The 26,117-nt window shown below is 50.0% G+C and overlaps 1 protein-coding gene across 3 annotated transcripts; it reads left to right on the forward strand.

Annotated features, from left to right (window-relative positions):
* On the forward strand, nt 1-25,703 carry GJC1 (gap junction protein gamma 1). 3 transcript variants are annotated; one of them, XM_086864793.1, is made up of 4 exons: nt 1-72; nt 19,284-19,397; nt 21,334-21,406; nt 21,537-25,703. In XM_086864793.1, exon 4 carries the CDS (start codon nt 21,556-21,558, stop codon nt 22,735-22,737), a length of 1,182 nt encoding a protein of 393 aa, XP_086720919.1. In that variant the 5' UTR covers nt 1-72; nt 19,284-19,397; nt 21,334-21,406; nt 21,537-21,555; the 3' UTR covers nt 22,738-25,703. The 3 variants fall into 3 exon arrangements, with proteins under 3 accessions (XP_086720919.1, XP_086720920.1, XP_023798474.1); XM_086864794.1 differs by having other exon boundaries at nt 21,337-21,406; XM_023942706.2 differs by lacking the exon at nt 1-72 and adding an exon at nt 1,878-2,017.
* The last annotated feature ends 414 nt before the right edge of the window (nt 25,704-26,117 follow it).

The following is a 26,117-nucleotide window of genomic DNA, read 5'->3' on the forward strand; positions in this document are numbered from 1 at the left end:
GCGCATGCGCCCCGCGCCCCCCGCCCGGGCTCGGCGGCCGAGGGGCCCCGGCGCCGCCACGGGCCGGACCCGGTGAGTGGGGCTGAGGGCGCGGCGGGGCCGGGCCGGGCCGGGCGGGGGCCTGAGGGCACCGAGCGGCGCCACCCGAGGGGCCGGAGCCACGGGGGACGGCAGGAGGCTGAGGGGACCGAGCGGCCGTTCCGGGGGCACCGGGAGGCGGGAGCCCGAGCGCGGCCGCGGGCCCCGAGGGGAAGGAGCCGCGGCGGGCTGAGGGAGCCGGGAGCCCGGAGGGACCGAGCCGGGATGAGCCGGGCGCCGCCGGTGCCGCCGCGAGGGGCCGGTGCCATCCCCCCGCGTCCTCCCCGTTCCCCTCTGCCTTCCGCGCTCCGGGCCGGGCCTCTCCGGAGTGTTTATCCCGAGGGAAGTGATGCCTGAGGGGCTTTCCCGGGCGGAGCGCCGGGTGCCGGCCCGCGGCTGCACGTGTCGAGCCCCTCGGTGACGAGCGGAGCGCTCCCCGCGCTGCCGAGCGCGGGAACGGAGCGATCGCACCGGGAGACGCCACCCGTGTCACCCCCGGGGCCTCTTGCCGTGTCACCGCCGTGTCCTCCTCCCGTCCCGTGTCACCCCCGTGTCCTCCTGCTGTGTCACCCCCGTGTCCCTCCCGGCTCCGGCCAGGACGGGGCTCACGGATTCCCGGTGTCAGCAGTCCCTGGAAGCAGCAGCTCCTGCTCAGAATTCCTTGCCCGGATAAACCTTGATAACGCTGCTGGCAGCCGGAGCCTGCCCTGCCTCAAGCTGACGGGCCGCAGCCGTGCGCTTTGGCATTGCTCGAGGAAATGCTTCTCCAGCTTCAGGAGTGTTCGGACAAAGCTCTCAGGCACGTGGTGGGATTGTTGAGGGTGTCCTGTGTAGGGCCATCGGTTGGGCTCGATGACCTTGTGTGTCTCACTGAGGACATTCTGTGATTCTCCGCTTGACCCAAATGCAGAGTACCATGAGAAGAATCCCGCTCTTGTATCAGATGAGAGTTTTGGCTTCCTTTGGGCCTAACTTTCACCCAGCGTCATAAAATTTCACAAGAATGACACTTGTGCAGCTATTTTTACTGGCCTTTTAAAGCCAACTCTCATTTCTGTTAGTAGGAATTAGTCCTGACACTTCCTGGTCAGTGTGACCTTGCTTCCCAGTGAAGTGCTGATTTTGTTCCGCTGTCAAATTAATTACAAATAGGAGATAGTTCATAGGGATTAATTAGGGCATGGATATAGTGTATGGATTCTGGAGCAACAGTTGGTACCACCAGGTTCTGATTTTTCATTGGGTGTTTGTTTGGTATTTGGAAATGAAAGGGAGAACAAAACCATTCTATCTGACAGACCGTTGATTGTTGTTATTATTTCCATATCTCCTGCCTGCTCTAAGTCAAGGATAATTGGTTAAGAAAAACCCCAAACTGTCCCTTCCTGTTAGAAATCTGTGTTTCAGGGATGTTCAATGAACCAGCTGTCAGTGCAGTTACCAAACATTCCTTTCTTCAGGTCATTTAAGGCAGAAAGTTGTTGTTTTCTGTCAAGACTCGTGTTTAGGAAAACGCAAGGTGCCCTTCTCTGTATTATTGGTACTTTCCAAGTCTGTTCCAAAGTTGTGCTTGTGCTTTCCTGAGGGAACAGGTCAGCTCGGCGCTGGGAAGCAGGATAGGTAAGGAGTTTTAAAAGGGAATTTGAGCCTTACTCGGAGGGAAAGTCCTGGATTTGCAGCAGTGCTTGCATTAACTCCGGCACTTCCGCAGCTCTGGGGAGCAGCGGGGACGGAGCTCTGTGGTCACTGGTGGCTCTGCAGGGCTCAGTGGGGGTGGGCTGAGCTGTCCCACATTTTGGTGTCTGGCGAATGCCAGAGCTCCAGCGAGGGGCTGGTCCTCAGTGACCCCGAGCTGCAGCACTTGCGGTGCTGGGCTCTCCCCGTGGCAGCCGGCGCTGGCCGGAGCTCTCACCATGTCTGCGGGCACCGAGGCGGCCAGGTAAGAGCTGAGGGGCTGGGGCTGGGCTGAGTGTGGGGTCTGCCCTTGAGCCTTTCTCTGGCTCCTTCCATGTGAAGAGCCCTTTGCAGGGTATTTCTGAGATTCAGGAATTTATCCGACATTTCCAAATTGAAATGCCGGTGCATGGGGCAAAGCAGGAGCACGGTGACACGTCCCTTTGGAGGTTTCACATCACATGGAACTTGTTTTACAAGAGTGTCTATGGTTTTTAGACTGTGGTGGAAACATGACCAGCTGCTCCGTGGTTTGTCACCAAGCACCTCTTGTCCTTTTGAAATGGGTTTATCAAGGTTTAGATCAGTTTGAGTGCTGGAAAGTTATTAAAAACATTTTATTGACAGGCTATTCCCTTACCAAAGGGTCTGACTGCCTTTAGTGCTTTTAGACTATAGAGTTTGTAAGTTTGTCCTACCATTGATGGCGGGGACCATTGAGTTATTGCTAATAAAAACATTTCTATTTACAGATCTTAGTGTTTCCTTCATTCATACACCAATATTACAATTTTTAAGTTTTTAAAAACAATTCACAGGTGTGAATGCAGGATTCTAGACAAGGAATTGTCGTGAAATACCTCTTTTCTAGATGTGTTCTATCCTTAGCCCTTCATTAGGGACTGTTTTAGCCCCTCACTTCAAAGCAAACACCCAACTCATCACAGATAATGTGCAAGTGATGCAAATACCAATAAATAACTGGAAAATTTGGGTGGAGGACTGAGAGCACAGCCCTTGCTTTGAACAAGGCAGAGAGGAGCCCCAAGAGGGTTGGGAATGTGCGGGAGGTGAGGAATTCCAGGGGTGCTAGCCCTCGGTTGGGGGAAAGTTAAAACCCAGATGCTGGGCAAATTGAGACCAATTTTAAGAATTTAGTAAAGATTTTGGTATACCCTGGTGAATTTTAATTATAGGCATAGTTTTTCTAAAGAATTATGTTGTTCTAAAGGTAATTGGTGTGGGAATTACATTGCTTAGATGAAACTATCTTAAAAAGTATTTTCTGGGTTTGGATGGTTTACAGTAGTTTACAAGAACAAATTCCTTATAAGCTGTGAAATCACTGATGGAGAGTTTGTGATGAATTTTAACGTCTAAATTTGTTGATTTAGTAATTTGCTGACTGCTAGCAACTTCTGTGAGTCAAAAAAATCCCCAAACTTTCCTCATCCACCCCTTTTGCCAAGGAAAGGATGAGATCCGATGCCTGAGGTTGTACCTGGGTGTGAACCAGCCACTTAGGACCAACAGAGCAGCTTAGAAACACCCAGTTAGGGGTTGGATAATCCAGAAGGTGCTTTCCTGAGATGTGTTATGGATTGAATCACTGAAAATCCAGTGCCTTGGTGTTTTTCTGGGGAGCTGTAGCCGAGGAATCTGGAGCCACAAGGGCTCGGTGGTGCCGCTGCCACCTCGTTCCTGACCCAGCTGTGATGCTGGAGGGTGAGCAGTCCTTATGGAATGGTGAGATTTCCGTGGAGAGCTGCTGGAACACCACAGAGTGTGTGAGCCCAGGCAGACCCTGCTCGCTGAGGTGAATTTTGGTGATTTGTGGTCATTGGCACCTGCAAGGAGCCGCCGGCTGAGGAAAGAAGCGATGGAATCGGGAGTTGGACTTGGATAATCCTTGTGGGTCTTTTCCAGCTCAGGATATTCTGTGATTCTCAGAAATCATGCTGCAGCCTCACCACCAGCATGGAGCTGGGGAGAAGGGGCTGATCTTGTGGCTCTTTCCTTACACCACTTCAGATTTCCAGCACCTTTTTTAAGCATGGAAATCACAAGGAGCGTTGCCTTGTACAAGGTACCTCTTTCGTGCCTCACCCTTCCTGCTGGGACAGGATTCCCTGAACCCCAGCAGGAACTCGGACAAGGGTAGCAATCATTAACCACTTGGAGTGAAACCCTCCAGTGGATAATGGACCCCTTTGTTGTCGGTCCCGGGGGATGGGCGCTGCTGCCTCATTAGGGGGAAGGTGATTCTTTGCTCCCACCCTGCTTCCAGCCTTTGTATTCTGTGCTGCCACTCCACAGAGTTGACTTGTGCTCCAGATTTATGTATTCTTAATCTGCTTAATAGAAAGCAAATTATTGCTGTTAAAAATTCCATTAGTAATAGTAATTAGTAATGTTCCATTACTATTCCCTGATTTTTATGGTGGCTCTTCTTTGTCCCTGCTGACCTGAGCAGGGAAGCGCATTCCTGCCCAGCAGGTAGGGAGACTCCCTGAGATACAGATGGTCCCTGGATCCTGGTGCCAGCCCCTCATGGGTGGCTGCACGGCCACCTCTGTGTGCCCTGCTTTGGAAGGGAGTGAAGGTTTTATTGCAGAAGCCCCTGGCATTTATCAGTGTTTCCAGCTGGTCTCGGCATTTCCCGCAGCAGCGGGAGTGCAATTCCACTGTCCCGTGCTTGTGCCATGGAATAACAGGCTGTGCTTGTTATTGACTCAAGTTATGGTTAATAATGGTCAAATTGTATTAAATCACATTTTTCTTGCTGTGTTTGGTATTGCTCAATATGTAAATTCCATTCTTGAAAACAACCCATGTTTTTAAAATGTTAAAATCACCAGATTTCCCATTCACTGCCCATTCTTGGTCCTGGTTTTGGAAGGCTCATTGCTTTCCATTAAAAGCTACAAAAAGGAATTTATCTCCAAAATGCTCCTTGGAGGGGAAAGGGCAATGTTAACATTTCCTTTTCTGACCTCCTCATACCATAAATATGAATTGTTATCTCTGTTTGGGTAGTGACGCACAGTTCTCCCCAAATTCGGGACTGTCTGGAAGATCTGGTTGGGATTTTTAAAAACTTAACTTTGTTTCGGTGTAAAATGAAGATTTAAGGTGAAAGTGCCTGGATGTGGTGTGGGATAATTGACATGCAATTTGTGGCTGGGCAGTTGTGATCTTACTGGTGATTCCTCGGAGAATGGCAAATATTGGAGCAAAAAGAAAATGCCTTTTCCTTCTGCAAACATAGAGAACTTGGTTTCATACCTCAGTACTGGCCAGTAATTCCTCAATGATTCTGTTTCAAGAAAGAATGTGTTTCCATTTCAAAACAGAACCCAGGGCTTTAAGCAATAACACAAGTTACAAGGTTTTCTGGCTATAAATAAAAATCTATATTTGGAAAAAACAAATAGTGTATTTATGGACAAAACTGTATTAAAGGAAATGTGATGGAAAAATTGACTCAGATGAGCTGATGTATGAGGCATTTCCCTCTGGAGTCATTGGGCTGAAAAATGTTTTATATGCCTAAACTTGAACAGATGCTTCAGCACACACATACACACACACACACAGTCCTCCCCCGGTTCATATTAGCACTTCTGCTCATACCACTGTGATTAATTCCCAGACCAGCCTGGTTTAGGCTCTTTTCCGGGGGCTCGGGGGTATTTCCAGATCATCCAGGTACTCAAGCCATGCCTAGCTGTAAATAAGAGAGCAGCCTGGATTATTAGCAGGATTTGTTTCAGGCTTTGCATTAGGCATGTGCTTAAATGACTCACTGAGCTGGGATTTACATTTTTACACAGGAGTGTAGGATTTCTCTCTATTACCTTGCCTAGATGGAAATTGGTGGAGTCAGCCAGCTTTTTTGCCTAAACAAGTCCATGAAACCAGCTTTGGGCTCTTCCAGTTATTAGTTCCAGCTTTTTAGTTACAAATTTGTCAGAAAACGAGTCTGAGTGTGCGTGCCTGACCTCGATTGAGATACTGAGGAGGACTGAAGGAGGGAGGGAGGGAGGCATCCATATGGATGACCAGCAGATTGTGCCTCGTGTCCTTTCCAGTCCGAATGTTGCAGTCGGTGGCACTGGAGGAGGCTGACAACTGCATTTGCTTATTTTCCATGGAGTCCCTGCTCTGGTGTCCTGCTCAGCCATTAATCTGCAGTCCTGGGGTGCAGTGTTTGCCTTGTAGGTGGCTGTGCACAGCATTCCCTCTCCTCTGAACATCCCCAAAGTCTTCCTGAAAAGTGCTACGTCTTGGGGATGCTTCTGTCCACTTTGCTTTTCTGATGAAGGAATGTAGAAAAATGACTTCTGGGTCTACACATGGGTCTGGCTGTGGTGTGCCTCGGGAATGCAGCTCCTACAGGATGAGGGATGATGCTGGTGGCAGCGGGGGATGGAGCTCCCGCCCGCGGTGACATCCCGGCGTGAGTGGTGCAGCCCTGCCAGACTCGGAACAAACCATCGCCTGCGAAGTTCTGCATCTCTCTCATGCTTAAAATAGTCAAGAGCCTGGAAGGGTGACTGTATGTCTTGTGTATGCCCATGTTCCCTCGAGGGGGAGTTTTGACTCCTTGTTAACTCCTGGAAGCCTGGCTCTGCTGTGGATTCAGGGACAAAGATGACACCCAGCGCTGCATGAGGTTAGAGATGTGTCTGTAGGCAGACAAGGGGGTGGTGTAGGTTGTGCACATGGGGCTGGCCTTGGTGTCAGTACATTTTTTAATGGCATAAAATTAAAATAGTTAAAAATTCCTAATGTGTCTTGCAGTTGTGCTGCCCTGCATGCAGCATGTCCTCTTAAAAATCTAAAAATCTCCTGATTCTCATGGTAAACATTGAAGTAGTTGAGAAATGGCTGAATTTTACTTGCAGCAGACTCATTCGCAGGAGTTGCTCAGCTCGTACTCAGATATGGAGTTAAACTATTTTGAAATGAGACGAATGTTCGTGGTGGAAACTGTGATTCCTGAGATATTATAAAGCAAAATAAAATTGAAGTGTTTGGGAGGAAGCACACAGCGAACTTCCACAGAGCCATATGGAAATTATCTTTATTCCTTGGTTCGCATGAAGTCTTTGCTCCTTCTGGAGCTGACTTGGAGCCTCCTCCTCAGTCAGTCCCCAGCTTGGTTTGTATTCCTTGCCTGTTCTTGCTCTCTTTGCAATCTGTGACCAAAGCGTATCGATCTGGGTGTCTGTGGAATCCGATTCCCTGGAGGGTTGTGCCGGAGAGCCGTGGACAGAAATAAATCATCGCTGCCCTTCAGGTGTTCCAATTGCCCGGGATCGTCTGGCACATACAGAATTCCAGGGGGCTGGAACTGAGCAGTGACTAACAGCCCCTTGTAGCATTTCTGTTCCCTTTGGCGTCTGCTGGTGCCTCTCTTTCAGCTGGTTCATGGAGAGGCTTTTCCCCAACACCTCAGACTCCCTCGCTCCCGGCTCCTTTGGAACAGCCACATGGATCAGATGGAATCTTGCCTGCTTCAGAGTCCTGTTTCTGACCTGTCCCATGTGAGGGCTGCAGCAGAGCATGGAATAAGCTCTGGATTCTCTCAACATGCAGCTGCTTTGTGCCTACAGACCTACCCTTGCCTGAGGCACTGCTCTGGCTTTCAGTTTTTGAGGGGTTTTCCTTCTCCAGGTTACTCTGGGTCTCACAGCTCCCTGCCTGTTTCTGCCCTCAGCCTTGCTTTTTTCACTGTCCTTCCCCCACCAGCCACTCTGTACCTCTTCCCCAAGCTCCTTCTGTTCTCTGTTCCAGTGATAGGAGCTGGCCAGAGTGACCAGAGCCCCTCACCATGGGTGAGCCATGGGGACATGGCAGAGTGACCAGAGCCCCCCACCATGGGTGAGCCATGGGGACATGGCAGAGTGACCAGAGCCCCTCACTGTGGGTGAGCCATGGGGATATGGCAGAGTGACCAGAGCCCCCCACCATGGGTGAGCCATGGGGATATGGCAGAGTGACCAGAGCCCCCACACCATGGGTGAGCCATGGGGACATGGCAGAGTGACCAGAGCCCCCCACCATGGGTGAGCCATGGGCACTCAGGGACACCATGGATGTGTGTCACGGGCAGATGGTGGCACGGCAGCGTGTGCTGGGTGTGCTTGTCCTCTGACACTGGTGAAATGCTGTTTGGAGCTGTGCTGAGCAGTGCCAGAGCATTCACAGAGCAGCCTGACAGCCCCAAGACCTCCTGCTTACTGAGGCTATCTCAGGGCATATCTATTTTTAGTTGAAATTGAGATTTAATTTTTTTATTCAATGTATGCATCACTTTATCCATGTGGAATTCCATCTGCCATTTTTTTTGCATAATAAATATGGTCCCTGTGCTGCTCTTCATGGTTGCTTATCCACCTCCCCTTGAATATTTCCACCAGGATCCTGGGTCACATCCAGACAGTGTCCTAGCCTGGCACAGGTCCCAGCCTCTCCCTGTGACCCCTGCTCTGAAATTCCCCTTGCAGGAAATGACTGTTTACTCCTGCTCCCTTGTCTCCCACCCAGTTGTCTCTCCATACAGGGACAGTCCCTTTTCCAGTGACCTTTTGGGGTCCCCACAGGAAGCCTCAGATGAGAGAGACTCACAGAGGTTAAAACCCAGAAGATCTGGAGCCCTCTGTGGGGCTGGGACCTAGAAGCCACACTGAATTTCCCCTGGTTTATTGTATTTGTACAGAGAATCAGTGCCCATTAATTCTCTGTGTCATGAGTCCTGTGTGAATGTTTGCTTTGGAGAAATACACTTTGCCAGGATTTTCTTCACAACCCCTGTCTTGCAGGGTTGACATGGCAGTTGCTTCCCTGTCCCAAGACAGTTTTAGGAATGGGTGTACATGGGCTGGGGTCCATCTCTACACTCCATTAACCTCTCAGTGAACCCCAGCCCACCCTGCTCTGACTCCTCAGTTTGGCTCTGCTCCGTGACCTCCACTCCAGTCCCTGCACTGGGAACCAGTTCCCAATGAGTCCCAGGGGAAAGGGCTGGCAAAGAGCCTGGAGCTGTTCCTGGTGCTGTGAGTTGTATGTAAAGGAGTCACATCATTTTCCCTGGATGGGTTTATCATCTCTTTTAGTGACTTTAAAGCTGAGTCTGTTCCTGATGGTGGCTTGCTGTGGGAAGACTGTCAAGGTGCAGGTGGGAATCTGAAGCAGGGATGGTCTGAGGGCTGGAACAGCTCTGCTCTGGAGATGGGCTGGGAGAGCTGGGGGTGTTCAGCTGGAGAAGAGAAAGCTCTTAGGAGACCTCACTGTGGCCTTTCAGCTTATAAAGGGGCTTAGAAGAAAAATGGGGCCTTTTTACCAGGGCCTGTAGTGACAGGACAAGGGACAACACTGAGAGAGGGCAGGGTTAGATGGGACATTTTACCATGAGAGTGGTGAGGCCCTGGCACAGGGTGCCCAGAGAAGCCGTGGGTGCTCCTGGATCCCTGGAAGTGTCCAAGGCCAGGCTGGACAGGGCTTGGGGCAGCCTGGGACAGTGGGAGGTGTCCCTGTCATGGCAGGAGTGGCACTGGTTGGGCTTTTAGGTCCCTTCCAACCCAAGCCAGTCTGTGACTGTGTTTGGCAGAGTGATTACCTTAATGAGAATCCACCAAACAGCCAGGGGTTCCTTATCAGGAATGATCTTATCTGCAGCTAATTCCCCTTTGTGAGAGTGGATGGGCTGTGATACAGCAGATGCTCAATTACCCTTTGTATTAAGAAGGTTTTTTTCGAGCAGACCTGCTGGGCTCTGGTTAGGAAGTGGCCCAGCCCTTGTGCATTCCCAGGTCATGCCAGATAGAGGTCATCTGCTGGCTCCTCCTTGGAGCTTGAAGAGAGCATTACAGAATAAACATGAATTTCACTCAGTGACTAACAGGACATCACCAGCCTGCTGAAATCTTGGAAGCTTGGAAATAAGAAGCTGGGGGCTTGGAAATAAGAAGCTGGGGGAAGCCTGGCACTGTCTCCCTGACCATAGTTGTGGCCGCAGTGTCTCAGTGGGTTTTTCCAGCAGCCCCACAACACAGTACACACCATCCCCAGGTCCCCTTGGTGCTCCCCTGTCAGTCTCATGCCTGACTTAAGCACTGGGGATCTGCCTTCAGTTTGCTTCTAATTGTCCCAATTTGTGTCGATAATAAGTCAGATAAAATCCTTGGCCAGGGAAATCAGTCAGGTGGAAAAACTGACCCGTCTGCCACTGTGTGTTTGGTGCAGCGTGCCTGTCACTGGGAAAAGGCTTCTGGCCTCCTTTCATAAAATAAGAGTTATTTCCAGCTGTTCTCAGGGGGAAAAGCCCCAGTTGGTGTGTGTGTGTGTGTTTCCCAGCTGGAGTGATGGAGCATAGAGAGTTCATCAGTGCTTCAGGTCTCTTCCCAAGGGGGTCTCCAAGTATTCAAGTCTTTCAGAAAAGGACAGTTTTATGTTTCTTATTTCATTACAAGATTTTATATTTTTTTTCAACAAATAAGTCACTTAGTGAATCTCTGTGCATATTTATATTCTAAATTTTATCTTTGGCAAAATAAAGCTGTTAAGACTCCTGTTGAACTCAAGCTGGAGTAACATTTTATTGCCAGTATGGCAATCTGTTGCCTTACTCTGCTCCTTGTCTCAGAATAAACTGTGTGTAAGACCAACTTTATTGAAACAAAACTCTTCAGCTGTTTCTGTGGTTTAGCAGCACTTGGGAGAAGTTGAAGCAGCAGTAGAGTGAGGTGCTGGCTTGTTGTGGACCTGTTCTCTGGCAAGGTGCTGTCCTTGGCTGTCCATCCCAACTCCATCCTCATGGATTGTTATGCCATTTGGCACGGCTGGCTGCTGTCCTGCTCAGTTTGGTGCTCTCCACCTGGGGAGAGGCAGAGTTGAAGTCAGAGGGGGCTGCAAAGTTCTCTGCTCCTCTGTGTCCCAGCACTGGCACAATCCAGTTCAGCAGAGCTGTTCCAAGTGCTGGGTGGTCTGAAAGCACCAGCATGGCGGGGAGGATTTGCAGTGGTGAGGCTTTGGTTTGCAGTGTCCTCCTCTGCCTCTGAACATCCCTACCTCTCTGCAGGGCTGCTGCTGTAGAAAATGTGATGTGGATTTGTTGTAGGCTGAGGCAGTGGCTCCCACTAGACCAGACAAGCTGGGGAATAAAACTCTTTTTTTTGAATGTGGGTCAGAGAAGCAGCTGCCACGTTGCAGGATGGGTGACTGGGGACATTGTGGCAGACTGTGTCGGGGTGCGTGGTATCTGTTTCATTTACAAGCTGTTCATGGTAGTTTTTGAGGCTTATCTATGAAGCAAACACTGTCATAGTTTCTCCTGACTGTCATAAGATGGTGGTGGGAGCATTAGGTGCTCATCCCCATCCGATTGCCTCCCGCTCAGCCAAGTGAGAGCCTTTGATTCTGATGTACAGGAGACGACAGAATTGCTCTCTTTTGGCTTCTCTCTCCTTTCCCGAAATGGCCATGAGAGTGATATTTGGGTCAGCTGCCTCCAGTGTGTCATTTTCTTTTGACACTCATCCCTCTGAGCGCAGAGGAGGAGCCCGGTGGGGAAACGCTGTGGAGCCGTTGGCTGCAGTGGAATCGGGTGTAGTTAAAGGGATGTTGTGGTTATTTGAATCACTAATCACATCAAGGCAGGGAAATCTCTCTGATGCCTGACTGGAACGGTATGGGAGTGAGGATGGCCTTCCCCACACCTCGCTGCCAGAGAGGGATCCAGGTAAGTGCATGGATGCTGCAGCCTGTCCAAAGGCTCCTGCTCCCCAGCAGCACCTGTCCCTCAGTGCTTCCTGGGGATGCAACACCCAGAGCTTCTGTGTGTGCCGTGTGTTCTTCCCTTTGGACCCTTGTGGGTCTGTCCAGGGAAGGATTGGTCCTTCTTGCCTCGCTGCAGTGCTTGGGGCTGTGGTCAGAGGGGTGGGGTGGGCCCAGGTGCTGCTGTTCCCTGGGTGTCACAGGTGGGTTTGCATTGTCCGGGCTCTGCTCACCTCTGCGTGTCCTGGGTGCAGCCCTGAGTGGCAGAGCTGCTGCTGGGCCTGCCCACACAGGCAGAGTTTGCAGCAGGACACTCTCCTGCCCTTTCTTTCCCTCTGCTGTTCCCTGACTGGCAAGTGTGTCCTGAAAGGGGCTGAGTCCCTGGGGTTCATTGGCAGGTGTGTGCAGGAACCCCAGCCCAAATCCATCACTCTCGCTTGAATTCCTGTTGGCCACTCAGGACCTGCCTTTTGTCATTCTCCCCACTGCATTTTTTCCATCTTTACCTTTCCATTTGGCATATTTGTTAAAATAACTGCTGAGAACACGATTCCCAACAGGCAGCAGTACAATATTTTTAATATTTTAATAATGTATTGTGTTATATCATGCCAGTTTGAGTAGCACTGTGTGGCAGCTGTCCCACACTGGCAGGGGGAAGGATCTCAGGTCACAGTTTCACTTGTTTGTGTGGCACAAGTCCCTGCAACTTGTCCCTTCTCTATTATGTTCATCCTTACAGGAAAAATTACTAAATTGCTTTGCTCCTGTTGCAGTTGCTCAGACTGTTCTCCTTGGTACCCAGTGAATGGTGATGTCAAATTGATGCAAAGAAAATGCCACTTAAACATAAGAAAAGTTTTTTTTTGCTGTTAGTGTGGTCAGATAGAGGATCAGACTGCCCAAAATGACTTTTCAATGCTTGTGGGGTTTCTATCTCTGGATGTGTTTAATAGGATCAGGCTGCCCAGAGAGCTTGTGGTGTCTCCAGCCTCAGAAATATTTAAAACCTGGCTGGACATGGGCCTTCCAACCTGCTCTGGTTGATCCTGTTTTGGGATGTAAAATATGGTGGTTTAAACTACCAGTTATCAGAACATTGCACATTTCTGAAATATGCCTCGATTCATTTGGTACAAGGAAACTTAGAGGTTAATCACCTTCAGAAGTGACTGAAGTAATCTCAGTCACTTACAAAGGGGCTCTCACAGCCTCACACCAGTCAGTGTTGGGGTGTTTGGTCTCACGTTTCCTCAAGAGGTTACACATTGTGTGTCTGAGCCAGGGTTTAGTAGCCCTGAGCCGAGGAGCACGTGGTGCCTCATCAGATGGATGCCTGATGCAGGAGCTGCTCGTAGGAAGGAGAACTCTGGTGTTTGGGAGATGAGTGCTGACTGTGTGTGATCACCTCATGGAAAAGCCTTCAGGATCCCTGTGGGATGGGAGAATGGGAATTGACAGCTCACACTCAGGAGGAGTGTTCTGTGTACCTGGAGCCACGCTCACACAGTCTGATGAACAGTCTTTCTCGAGGATGCCCTCCAGATCTTTGGATTTTAAGAGTATCAGTCCCCAGCCCTGTTGTCTGCAGACAGCCTGGGCTGGCAATCCAAGAGCTCAGGATTCAGTTAAACACTTGGTCTTGATCTCAGAACAGCAGTGTTGGGTGTTTTCTCTAGTATGGCTTGAACTTCAGATTTAAAATATTTTAAAAAAAAAATTTGTCTTTTACCTCCCCTGCAATTCCTTGTTTTCAACATCCAGCTGAACACAGGGAGCTTTCCTGTGCTTCCCTGGCCCCTCTGCATGGAGAACAAGCACAGCAGCACCAGGGCCAGGAGCAGGCAGGGCCTGGTGGGTCATGCTGGACCTGCCAGTGCTGCAGGAGCCCAGTTCCTACGGGAGCTGCTCAAACCATCCAGGCTCAGTGGGGTTAAAGTGTGGTGGAGAAGAGCTGTGAGATGTGTGAGGCTGGGAGAGAGGGGGGGCACTGGTGGAGTAAACACTGGGTTGGTTCTGAGCTCCAGTAGCTCTTCCTTGCTGGATTATTCCTCATCTGGCAGCAGGTTGTGAAGGAGGGGATTTGTTCCTGCTGCAGGCTCCAGCACTGTGCTGCTTCCCCAGGCTCTGGTGTCGCTGTGGCCGGGGCTGCTCACAGAGCCGGCGTTTCAGTGTCTCTGACCACTTTGTTTGCTCCTTGATCACATTTCACATCCCCACAGTGCTGCCATCACCTGGGGCTCCTGCTGCCTCCTGATACCTGGCATCAGCAGGATGGGTGTGAGGAGCAGCCTCAGGCTGCTGTCAGGCTACAAGAAGTGCCAAACTGGGAGCTCATTCTCCTGGTGTCCGGGATGAAACACCTTGCTCCCATCCTTTGGAAGGGATGCTGTTTGCTGAGTGTGCGTGAAGGGATTCAGGCTGACACAGACCCCACAACAGGCCTCCAAAAACCTCACGAGGTGACAGAGATTGTACAGCCCAGCCTCCATTTTCCGTGGAGCCTGTTGTCACTGCAGGCTCCTGCTCTGAGATGAACTCGAGTCAGGCTCAGCTCGCCCTGTCCTCGTGCTGCTCGGGCCGTTCCGCGCCGGGATCCGCGCGTTCCGCGCTGCCTGCCCTGGACACGCCGCTTCCTGCAGCAGCACGCTTGCTGTAGGTGCAGTGAAAAGCTGGTTTGGGCCAGCACAAAACACGTTGTGATTTCATTTGAATTTTGTCACTGCGGGGGAGTGTTGCTAAAATTGTCACTTGGCTTCCCATGTTAGCAGTACCTAGAGGGCACGCCGAGGCGACCGGAGGTTCATGTCTTAGCTGCAAATTCCAGTTTATCTGTAAGCTGAATGCTCGGGTGGGTATATGTTGATTTTCAAAAAGATACGTACTTGACATCTTTATTTTTTTGACAGCACAAGAATCTTATTATATCCCTACCTCTTACCCATATTTTTCTGTTCTATTTATATCCCACATAGGATGTGTGGTCTCCTAATTCAACATAGGGTTTTGTAGACTCAGGGGATTGGTCTGGGAATCAGCAGAGCCTTGTTAGCATGCCTGGGATTGGAAGACACCATTCAGAAATGGTTTCCAAATTGACATTGACATTGTGGCTTTTTCCAAACCATTCTCTGCTGTTGCCACGTGACCCCTGCAAGATGACAGAGGATTTATTTGAAAGAGCACTGTGTCCTCTCCAAAAAAAGTCCCAGTCTTTTCCTTCCCAAGTATTCTGTAAGATTAGAAATAAAATTCAGTGCACTTTTCTTATTCCTTTTCATCTTTATTGCTGAAAATTGGAGTAAAATTTGTGGTGATTAAACCCACTTCCTCCATGGAGGATAGAAGGATGATAGCTGTGAGTTGTCTTGTCCCAGGGATATCCCCACATCCTTTCCCTTGTGTCACTCAGGAGAATGGACACTGGAATTGCTGCTCAGGGAATGCAGGTGGCATCAGCACAAGGGTGACCAGGATTTGGGATGTGTTTGCACCATTCCAGTGCTCTCTGCTTTCTTGAGCAGTAAAGCCTTACTCGTTTTCCAGGTTTAAAAAAAAAAAAAAGGAGCCCCTTTGCTTCCTCAAAAGTACTTGTAAATCATGTAATGTCTTACTTTTCAATGTAAATGAGAGCTGAATGAATAATGCTAATTATTCATTCATCCTAATTCAAATACTATTTTAATTAGCCTGTGGGCCCAATTTCACTTTCATGCAGCATGAAACCTCTTTTGATTAACAACAGAATTGCCATGCATTTCTTCTTTTTTTTTCCTGCTCAGCACATGTCTTTTCAAACTGCTTGAAAACAAAACAAAACAAAACAAATAAATCATTAATAAATGAATCAAATTTCATTAGCATGACCTGAGAAGACATAATTTAGGGAGGAAAAAATTCTTCTGTAGATACATTCATTCTGCTTAACAACTGCCTCGAGGCTACGAAGCCTGCAGAGAAGCCTTGTCTGAGGAGGTGCTGGTGAAATATGGAAATTTAGGGACCCTCCACCACTCCCTGCCATCAAAGGGCAGGGACACTTTCCACTAGAATCCATCCAGTCTGGCCTTGGACACTTCCAGAGAGGGATGGGGCAGCTACACCTGCTCTGGGCACCCTGTACCAGGATATCCCCACTGTCACTTTAAATATCTCTAATGTCCCTCTAACCCTGCCCACTCATAGTTTAAAAGCATTGTCCCTTGTCTTGTCACTGTAAGCCTTGATAAAAGGTCCCCATTTTTCTTACAAGCTCCATTTATACTGAAAGATCACAAGATGTTCTCCCCAGGGGCCTTTCCTTCTCCATGCTGAACACCCCCTATGGTCCCAGCCTGTCTCCATAGCAGAGGTGGTCCCTTGGAGCATCTCTGGGGACTCCCTCCAACAGGTCCATGTCTGTTCCATGCTGGGGGCTCCAGAGAATTCCCCCTTTGCCTGCTGCCCACATTGCTTTGGATGCAGCCCAGGGGACAGTTGGATTTCTGGTCTCTTGCTGGTTCACGTCCTGTTCTTCATCCTCAGTGTCCCCAAGTCCTTCCCTGCAGGATTGCTCTCCATCCACCCACCCCCAGTCTGTGCTGCTGTTGGGGATTGCCCCAGCCCAGGTCCAGGACCCTCCAGTTGGCCTTGCTGAAGTTCATGAGGTTCCCAGGGGCCTTCTCCTCCAGGCTGTCAGGATCCCTGGGGATGGCATCCCTTCCCTGCAGGGTATCTGTGCCCCTCAGCTTGGTGCCATCCTTGGACATGCTGAGGCTGTGCCCAGCCCCACTTCTGTCACTGATGGAATGACATGAATTGAGTCCTGGTACCACAGAAACAGAAGAACTTGGACTGGCTGGGGTCCACATGGATCATCCAGTCCAGCTCTGTGATCCTCACAGGCTGCCTAATGCCCAACCACACCAGCACTCCCTGCACCCTCATGCTCAGGTGCTCTGGGCTGTAGCTGCTGCTTTGTTCTGGGCTGTTCCAAGGAGCTCCAGTTTGTGCTGGGCTGTTCCAAGGGGCTCCAGTTTGTACTGGGCTGTGCCAAGGGGCTCCAGTTTGTTCTGGGCTGTTCCAAGGGGCTCCAGTTTGTACTGGGCTGTGCCAAGGGGCTCCAGTTTGTTCTGGGCTGTGCCAAGGGGCTCCAGTTTGTACTGGGCTGTGCCAAGGGGCTCCAGTTTGTGCTGGGCTGTTCCAAGGGGCTCCAGTTTGTACTGGGCTGTGCCAAGGGGCTCCAGTTTGTGCTGGGCTGTGCCAAGGGGCTCCAGTTTGTGCTGGGCTGTTCCAAGGGGCTCCAGTTTGTGCTGGGCTGTTCCAAGGGGCTCCAGTTTGTACTGGGCTGTGCCAAGGGGCTCCAGTTTGTACTGGGCTGTGCCAAGGGGCTCCAGTTTGTACTGGGCTGTTCCAAGGGGCTCCAGTTTGTGTTGGGCTGTGCCAGGATACAGCCAGGAGATGGTTCTGAAGGTGTTTGGGATTTGACAGCCTGAAATGAAGCTGCCTTACACCACTTGGTGATGACTGTCCTGCCCTCCAAGTGCCCTCCATCTCAGGGCAATGGGAACGCTGCTGGAGCATTGCAGCTTCCTCCTGCCCCACTGCTGTCCCTGCCACACCTCAGCTGTCCTATCCATTTTACAGCATCTGCTGCTCCATGGGGCAGTTCTTCCCACCCTGAGTGGTGGGAGGTCATCACTGTTTGAGGAGAAAGCTGAAAGGAGGTGAAATTTTAAATGTTAAATGTTTAAATTCATATGCAGCCCCTCATGGGTTGGGTAGAGGAGGGGGCACACCTGAGGGGCCATTCCCTGGCTGTATGTGAACAACAGCCATGTTAACTCCAGAAATTCTTCACCTGAAGCTGATTTCTTTTTTCCCATGTACCTGCTCCAAATTCTTCTTCATTCTCTCTGGATGTCAGTGCCTGCAAAGCTTTAATTCGGGAGCCAGCCTGCTGTCAGAGATAAGCCTCTTGATATTTCATCATGGATCCTGCCCGCTCCAAGGAGCCTCCTCCGCTGGAAGTGCTGAAATGAACTTATGACAAATACAAGAAATGAAAGTCTCTCTCAAATGCACTTTCTGGCATGACTTAAATTAGCTGAAATTGCTGACATTCTGCCTTTCTCAGATGCGTGTCAGTGTCCATAGACTTTTCTTTCAAACATTGGAAAATTATTGAGTTAAATGTTGCCAGAAACAACAGATGCAGGAGCGCGGGTGTATGTTGGGTGAAGGTTACTGTGATGTGTCTGGGTGCTGCAGCACATGGTGGAGAGGCACAACGTGCCCCTCTAACCTTGGCTGATCCCACAGAACAGAAGGACACCACTGGAATTCCTCTTGGAAGTTCTTGGGTTTGTACTGCATTTAATTTGGATGGGCTGAACCTCTCCAAGATGGTAATGACTGGTCATTTTGCTTGAACCAAAGTATTTCCTTAAAGCCCAGGAACTTCTCTGCCTGCTCATGGGTTCTCCCATGTTTGTCCCAGCAGCTCTACTCAGGACTAGGACTAAATGGACAAAGTGACACTTTGTTGGCAAAGAGAATCAGCTCTTGGGCAGCTTCAGAGCTCCCAGGACTCACTAATTGGCAGGTCCTGGTTGTTCAGCACAGGTTGGGTAAATCCTCCTGCATCCCAGGGCTGTGGGAAGCCCAGCACAAGTCTGTACATAGATCTGGCACTCTGCATTGGAACAACTGGTGGAATTCAGGGAATCACAGGATTGATTTCTGTGTGTTGTTGCTGCCTGTCTGCAGGTAGAAGATGCACAGTGAAAAGCTGGCATGTACCTTGAAGAAATTTCTTAGATGGAAGGTAGCAGCTTGTCTAAAAGTAAAGATTCTCATACTGAAATCTGCACTCATTTCAAACTTCCTGCCCTTAACTGCTGAGGAATGTGACAATATATGAAAATTTAAAGGCTGCTTCCTGCTGTTACTCCAAATTTACATTGGCAACAGTGTTTAATTAATTTCAAATTTACTTAGTAGTTTACTTTGAGTGAAAAGCGTGGCCCTGACATTTTCAGGGAATAAGAATTAACCTCTTAAACTCCTTTGGGTTTTGTCTCTGTTTTAGTTGATGAATCACGAGGTGTCAGTGGGGACATGCCTGTCCTGTTGGTGTCCAGGGTGATGAGATAGGCAGAGCAGTGTGGTGGGAGGGGGGTATTGGGGCTCCTCTCCTCTGTTAACCTCCTGTTCAAGATGTGGGGTTCACCTCCCTTTGCTGCCCATTGGACCCCCAGACTCACTGGCCCTCATCTGGACTCTGAATCTGAGTGGGAAGTGCTGAGTGTGGGATGTCTGAAGCACTGTCTCATCTCACTAACACAGAACTTGGGTGGCAGAGCTGGACTTGGGTGCCTTTCTGAAATGGGGGTGCTGAGCCCCTGCTGCAGGAAGGGGCTGCACTGGGACTGGAACTTCTCTTTGCCTGTTAAAAATGTGTTATTTCAGCCAGTGCTCTATGGAACGGTGGCAGCAGGGTTGTGTTGAAGAGGAGCTTGGATGGAAGCCTTGGGAGGATTGCATGCACCCCTAATAGCTGTTATCTATGGAACACATCTGGTTTAAACATGTCCTTCTTCAGGGCTGAGTGCAGGTGGCCTGTCCACCTGAGGGAGGGCTGGGGAATTTTGTTCTAATTGGTAATTTTGATGACATATCATGATCCTGACTCCTTGCTTCTGGGATTCACTTTCATTTTCCTCCTGTTTCCCAACTAAACAAATTGATCTCTCTAAATCACTCACTTTTAGGCATCTTCCCCATCCCTCAGCTGGTTTTGAGCCTCCTGTGTCCACTCTCTGATGTTGGAGCAAGTGCTGAAGGATGCGGCCGCAGGCGCCCGGGGCTGTCTCGCTAACAAGGAGGTAAGATCACCCCCCAGCTCCTGATTGCAGGTGACACAGCCAGAGGTCACATCCATCACCTACACCATATCAGCAGCTCTCCTTGAGCCCCTGATCCTTCATCATCCTGATCATCCCTGATCAATTCCCCTGTTAACTGACACCCACAGCAGCTTCTCCTCCTGTTACAAAACCCTGCTCTGCTGGCCCTGAGATGCCCTGAGTGAGGTTCAGGCAGTGGGGCTGTCCCAAAGGCCTCAGCCTCCCCAGCAATCTGTGTTTCCTGTACCACTGGTGACTCTCATCTCCAGTTCTCAGCCTTCAAACTCGTGTCCCATGGGCCCATTTTATCAGCAGCCACTCCCCAGTTGAGCTTGGGAAGATCCCGCAGTTTCAGAACTGCTGTAATTATGGAACTGATCTTGGACCTAATGTGGGAATCATTTGTCAAGACTTTTGTTACTTCTGATCACTTTATATGGCCTTTTTTAATACTCTCCTGTGCTATTTTTTTCCTCCCACTGTTATGAAGTGATAAATCAAATGTCCTGCACAGCCCATCCACACCATATCCCTGTTCCTGGCTTTTCAGTGAAACACTGAATTCCACCAGAGGGAGATCACATTTATATCCTTTAATTCTGCATTGCTTGCATCTCCTCACCTTTCATTATTTTGCCTATAAACAGCTCTGTAGTTTTGTGGAAGAAGTTGAATAGTTCCGAGTACTAGTTTTCTTCCAGTCTCCTGGAACTTTTTTGGGTTAAGAATAAATCACTTCTAAGATCCGAGTGCTGGAGGTTTGTCCAGTTCTGGGTTCAGGATCTGTCACCAAATGTTGTTCTGATGTAATAATTTCTTTTAATAATCTTTAACAAACTGATACTTGACATCATCAAAGATCTGAAAGATGCCTCATCCCCTGTTGCTCTAACAGTGTCCAGCAGTTCCTCCTGTGTTTTACTTTCACTCCTTGGGCTCCAGGAGGGCCTGCAGTGTTCCTGGGGTTTGTTCAAAGTGTTGCCAGATGGGAGTTTCCAAGGATGTGATTTTTATTGTTACGATTGCAAATTTATCCTGGAATGATGGAACGGTTTGAGTTGGAAAGGACCTTGCAGCCCATCCAGTGCCACCTCCTGCCGTGGGCAGGAACCTTCCACTGTCCCAGGCTGCTCCAAGCCCCATCCAACCTGGAGCACTTGAACACTTCCAGGGATCCAGGGGCAGCCACAGCTTCTCTGGGCAACCTGGAATCTGCAGCCATTGGAATTTGGCAGAGTTGCCAAATTGCTCAGGAGTGTGGCCAGGCCCGGCAGTTCCGGCGCTTGCTCAGCTCCTGCCAGCGCCGTCCCTCCTCCCCTCACCCACCCACCACTCACTTCTGTGCACCAGCTCTTCTAAAAGTTTTGACAGGTAACTATTTCTAACCAGCTTTTCACTACAAAACCCACACTGGAATCCTTTCTCAACCTGGGAGGAAGATTTTGAGACTCCCAGAGGGGTTGAACCCAAATCTATCCCCAGGATGGTTTGAGCATAGCTAGAAATTCCTTGGCCCAGCCCTGTCCATAGGCTGGCCCTGCAGGGTGACACTGCTCAGGCCACCAGGTTGTCCTGCCTTTGCATCACAGGTGGGCTGGGCCATCCTTTCCTGAATTAGGACAGCTGGTACTGCCCTTGGACACAACCATGTCTCCCATGGGTTGAGAGCATGATCACCAGCCCAGGCCTTGACAAATTCAAATAAATCCCCTTGCCAGTGGCAGGATGTAGCCAACAGAACCCAAAAATCTCATGGGCACTTGTCTTCCCATCCACTGTGTTGTGGAGTCTCCAGCTTCCACTCTAAATCAACCTGTGACACACAGAGCAGCTGTGCCTCTCTCTTGGGCTGGGGAGTAGCTTTGGGAGCACATATTTTAATGAAAAGATACTGAACTGCTACTTTTTCTTACAGCAGATTCCTCAAAAGCCTGCGGAGGAGACGTAGAATCTTCAAGCAAACTCTGGCAGCTGGATCCCGATAGCAGGTGATGCTCACAAACATGGATGGGCTGAGTATAAAAGTCTGGAGTTTTCAGACTCTCTTGGTTGAGTATGAACCATTTAGGCTCGAGCTGATAAACTCATAAATATTTGGGGGTTCTGTTTGTTTTTTAGATAAACTCATTTGACCACCATGAGTTGGAGTTTTCTGACCCGCCTGTTAGAGGAGATCCAGAACCACTCAACCTTTGTTGGCAAAATCTGGCTGACAGTGTTGATTGTGTTTCGGATTGTCCTAATTGCTGTGGGAGGAGAATCCATTTATTACGATGAACAGAGCAAGTTTGTGTGCAACACGGAGCAGCCTGGCTGCGAGAACGTCTGCTACGACTCCTTCGCCCCTCTCTCGCACGTCAGGTTCTGGGTGTTCCAGATCATTCTCGTGGCCACTCCCTCGGTGCTGTACTTAGGCTACGCCATCCATAAAATCGCCCGGATGGTGGAGCACAGCGAAGCCAGCAGGAGAGCCAGGAGGAGGAGCTTGCCCATCCGCTGGAAACAGCACCGGGGCTTGGAGGAAGCTGAGGGTGACCACGAGGAAGACCCGATGATGTACCCGGAGATAGAGGTGGAGAGCGTCCGGGAGAGTAAAGAGAAGCAGAGCCCCGCCAAAGCCAAGCACGACGGCCGGCGGCAGATCCGGGAGGACGGGCTCATGAGGATTTATGTCCTGCAGCTCCTGGCCAGGGCCCTGTTTGAGGTTGGCTTCCTGGTGGGGCAGTATTTCCTGTACGGCTTCCAGGTGAGCCCCGTGTTTGTGTGCAGCAGGAAGCCCTGCCCGCACAACGTCGATTGTTTCATTTCCAGGCCAACCGAAAAAACCATTTTCCTGCTCATAATGTACGGGGTGAGCTGCATGTGTCTGCTCCTCAATGTCTGGGAGATGCTGCACTTGGGGTTTGGCACCATCCGGGACACGCTGAATGCCAAGAAGAAGGAGCTGGTTGACTCTGGGACCTTTAACTACCCCTTCACCTGGAACACGCCGTCGGCTCCCCCGGGCTACAACATCGCGCTGAAGCCGGAGCAGATGCAGTGCACGGAGCTGTCCAACGCCAAGGTGGCCTACAAGCAGAACAAAGCCAACATAGCTCAGGAACAGCAGTATGGCAGCAACGAAGGGAACATTCCTGCCGACCTGGAGATCCTGCAGAGGGAAATCAAAGTGGCTCAGGACCGCCTGGACCTTGCTATCCAGGCTTACAACAACCAAAACAACCCCAGCAGTTCCAGAGGGAAGAAATCCAAAGCAGGCTCAAACAAAAGCAGTGCCAGTAGCAAGTCAGGAGATGGGAAGAACTCGGTCTGGATTTAACGTTGGCTCGGTTGATACGTTGTAGTTTTTTCTCCTAGTTTATCATAACCAGCAGTCCCATGAATAATGGCTTCCACTAAGGGAATATTTGACTCTGCTGATTTTCAGGGATACCGTTGGCTCGTGATTCAGCCCCTGGAAAGGGTTTATACACTGACTCTAGGACTTTAGAACTTTATTCTTTTGTCTTCCAAGTCAGGAGACAAATAGGTATATTTAATTCATTCTCATTGAACGGTTTATGCTGTATGTACAGTACTATAGTACATTTATTATGCACAATTTTTTTTGTATTTGTACACTGGATCTGATGTTACACTTTTTATATCAACAAGGACAAAGCAATGGGTAGCCATTAGCATTTTGTTAATTTTATTATTGTTGTCTGCAGTTACGTCATTGTTCTTCCTTGTTTTCCAAGTAAAACTTTTTATAAAACTTTTCTATGCTGCGTTTCCAAAGTGCCTTGAACATGCAGAAGTGGAGTCTGGACAGCTCATGGGTGCAAATTGTGAGTGGGGAAAGATTTGGGAAACCTCTGCCAATGGTGCTCCTGACTCTGTCCTTTACTAAATTAATGTGCTGCTTGCAGCCTGGAAGTGTCATCCCTTAATCTCCTGTGTCCTACAGGCTCTTTCCTCTATGGAAAATACAGGAAAAACGTGTGTGTGTGATGGGTGTGTGTGTGTTGGGAGCAGGGCTGCCAGTTGTGGGGCAGAGAGGGCTCAGGGCTCCCCTCACCTTGTGCAACAGGAGGGAGGAGACACTTCAAACTCCTGCAGAATATCCAGAAAATTAAACACAAGTGACTGGATTCAGTGACTCGGTGTGCTTCTGTGAGAGCGATAGGAAGTGTGAGGGCTCTGTTGTGTAACACCCTGTGCCCAAGGGGCAGGCAGTGCTACCTTTTGGGGAGGATTCCTGTGCTTTCCAAACAAATGGGGTCAGATGGAGTCCCAGTAACTCTGTCTGACTGTGGAATCCCCTCCCTCTCCTGCTGCCAGCACACACGAGCTGTCTGCGGGAGGCTGAGCCCTCTCGGAATCTCAATGATTCTGCTTTATTCCAGAGCCCTCTTCCTTCCGTTCTGTGCGAGGAATTCAGCTCAGACACAGCAATATGTATGATTTAGCTTTCTGCTTGAGAGACCAGTCCGATCTGGCATTCTGTGGGTTTGGCATTAAACTTGAATTTACAATTAGCAGAAGGGGAGTGAGGGACTGATGCCTTTGGCTCTGTCTTTCTGGCAAGGAGCCGGCTCGGCTTGGAGAGACGCTGATAAATGTCTCTGCTTTCTGCTGCTATTTATAAGGGATTCGGGACCTTGCTCTGCTCCCTTTTTTTTTTTTTTTTTTTTTTTGAGGTTTCCATGCATTTTAATATATTTTTGGGGCCTGATTCAAGCAGGACTGTTCTCTTTCAAGGCTACCTCAGTCTCTTGTCAGAGCTGGGTCAGGAGCAGGATTTAGGGAATCATTGAATCCCAGAATGATTTGGGTGGGAAGGGGCTTTAAAGAGCATCTCATTCCATGGGCAAGGACTCCTTCCACTACCCCAGGGTGCTCCCAGGCCCTGTCCAGCCTGGCCTTGGACACCTCCAGGGATCCAGGGGCAGCCACAGCTTCTCTGGGCAGCCTGGGAGGAGTGTGGGATGAGGAGTGAGGCTCCGTGGAGGACACAGATAAATCCCTGCCCTATTCCTGTCCCTCAGAACATCCAGGTACAGTCTCCCCATTAAATCTGCTCCGAGGGGACATGAGCATGTCCTTGCTGTTCCCTTCTGCCCAAGCACTTCTGTAAATGAGTGTTGTGCTGAGTTGTTTTGGTCTGTTTTCCCTCTGGGGCACCAGGCAGGCCAGGCATGGGTCCAGATTATCCCTGAGCAACCTGGAGAGGCCCTGCTGTGTCCAGAGCCAGCACAGCCCCGTGTGAGCCCCTCTGGAGCTATGGGGACTCTGGGAAGTGAATTGCCCCCCTGGCCTTTGGCACTGACCCCTGGCTGCTCCGGGGAGCAGCTGGAGGAGCGCCAGGGTGGTGCCTCAGGAAGTGTGAGTGACCCAGGACGTGTTGTGCAAGTGGATGGGGCAGGGATGGGCTGGGGCTGGCTCTGTGCTCCAGGGGCATTCAGCAGGAACTCCTCTCATTAACCAGTGACCTGAAGAAAGTCACAGGGATGGGCAGGGACACTGCCGGAGCGAGCTGAGTGTGGTTGGGAAGCTGGGTGGAAAACATCTGAAAGTGTGAGGGAGAGACATTTGGAGCCTGGAGATAAACAGGGCTGGTGGCACAGTCCACTCATCACCCCCAGCACTTGGGGTGCTCTGTTCAGTGTCCCAAATGGGTGACATTTAACCCTGTGTGGTGCTTTGGGAACAGCCTTTCTCCAGTGAAAGCAGGGGAAATCCTCCTCACTGCTCTCTTCCCAATTCCTATTAAGGACTTAAACCGGGCTCCCACTTGTTGCTCCCTGGTTTTGTGTTATTTCCCAATTAATGACCTGTGTGAAGCTGCTGCCTCAGGGCAGTCCTGTGGGCTTCTGCCCACCCAGTAAATCCCTGTCAATGAGCAGAGTGTCCACAATATTCCGCTCCCAGCACTGGATTCGTTCTGAAAATCCCAAGTCATGGAGCTGTTTCTGATACTGCTCTTTATTTTCACTTTCATTGTGTACAAAGTGCACATTTGGGTTGAAGCTGAGCGCGTGTTGCTGCCTGTGGGGTCTGTCCCAGCTCTGTTCTGGCTGTGGCTGTTGCTGGTTTTAGAATATCAGACTTTATTTTTCCTTTTGAAGAAACAATACCTGCATTGCTTTAAAATGCTCTTCCTTTGGCTTAATGTAGACCATTTTGAAATAAATGTCCAGGAGAAACTTTGGGACAAAAAAATGCTGGATGGAATTTGGATTTGTGGTGACATTCTCTGGGTTTGGAAAAAAAAAAATGCATTAAATCCAGTGGATTACTCCAGTCTGAGTGAGATGGCTTCTTTTTTCCAGCAATAGAATATGGGGGGGAGGGAGAGGGATGTTTAATTATTTATCTTAGAGCCACAATTTGGAATTTTTATACACTTTTATACACTTGTTTAGGTCAACAAAGAGTCAGCTCAGAATTACCTGTGCCTGCCATGGGAATCGCTCTGCAGGGACGAGAACAATCACAACAGAAAAGGGAAGTTGGGAAGTCAGACCTTGGAAAGGGTGGAAAAGAGGGAAATCTGCATTTCTGCATAGGGATGAGCAGGCGGGCAGTGCCCAGTGAGCTGTGCAGGATTTGCTGCCCCACTTGAGGCACAGGGACAGCCGGGTGTCCTGGCTGGCACCGCGGGGCTCCGGGGAGCGCCCCGCTGTCCCCTCGCTGCCAGCCTGACCTCGGGCTGCG

Source organism: Cyanistes caeruleus, chromosome 27, assembly GCF_971803275.1.
Source record: "Cyanistes caeruleus chromosome 27, bCyaCae1.hap1.1, whole genome shotgun sequence".
Classification (NCBI taxonomy): domain Eukaryota; kingdom Metazoa; phylum Chordata; class Aves; order Passeriformes; family Paridae; genus Cyanistes; species Cyanistes caeruleus.

Coding starts and splice junctions, on each gene's coding strand:
- GJC1 (XM_086864793.1), top strand. CDS start 21,556: ATGAGTTGGAGTTTTCTGACCCGCCTGTTAGAGGAGATCCAGAACCAC.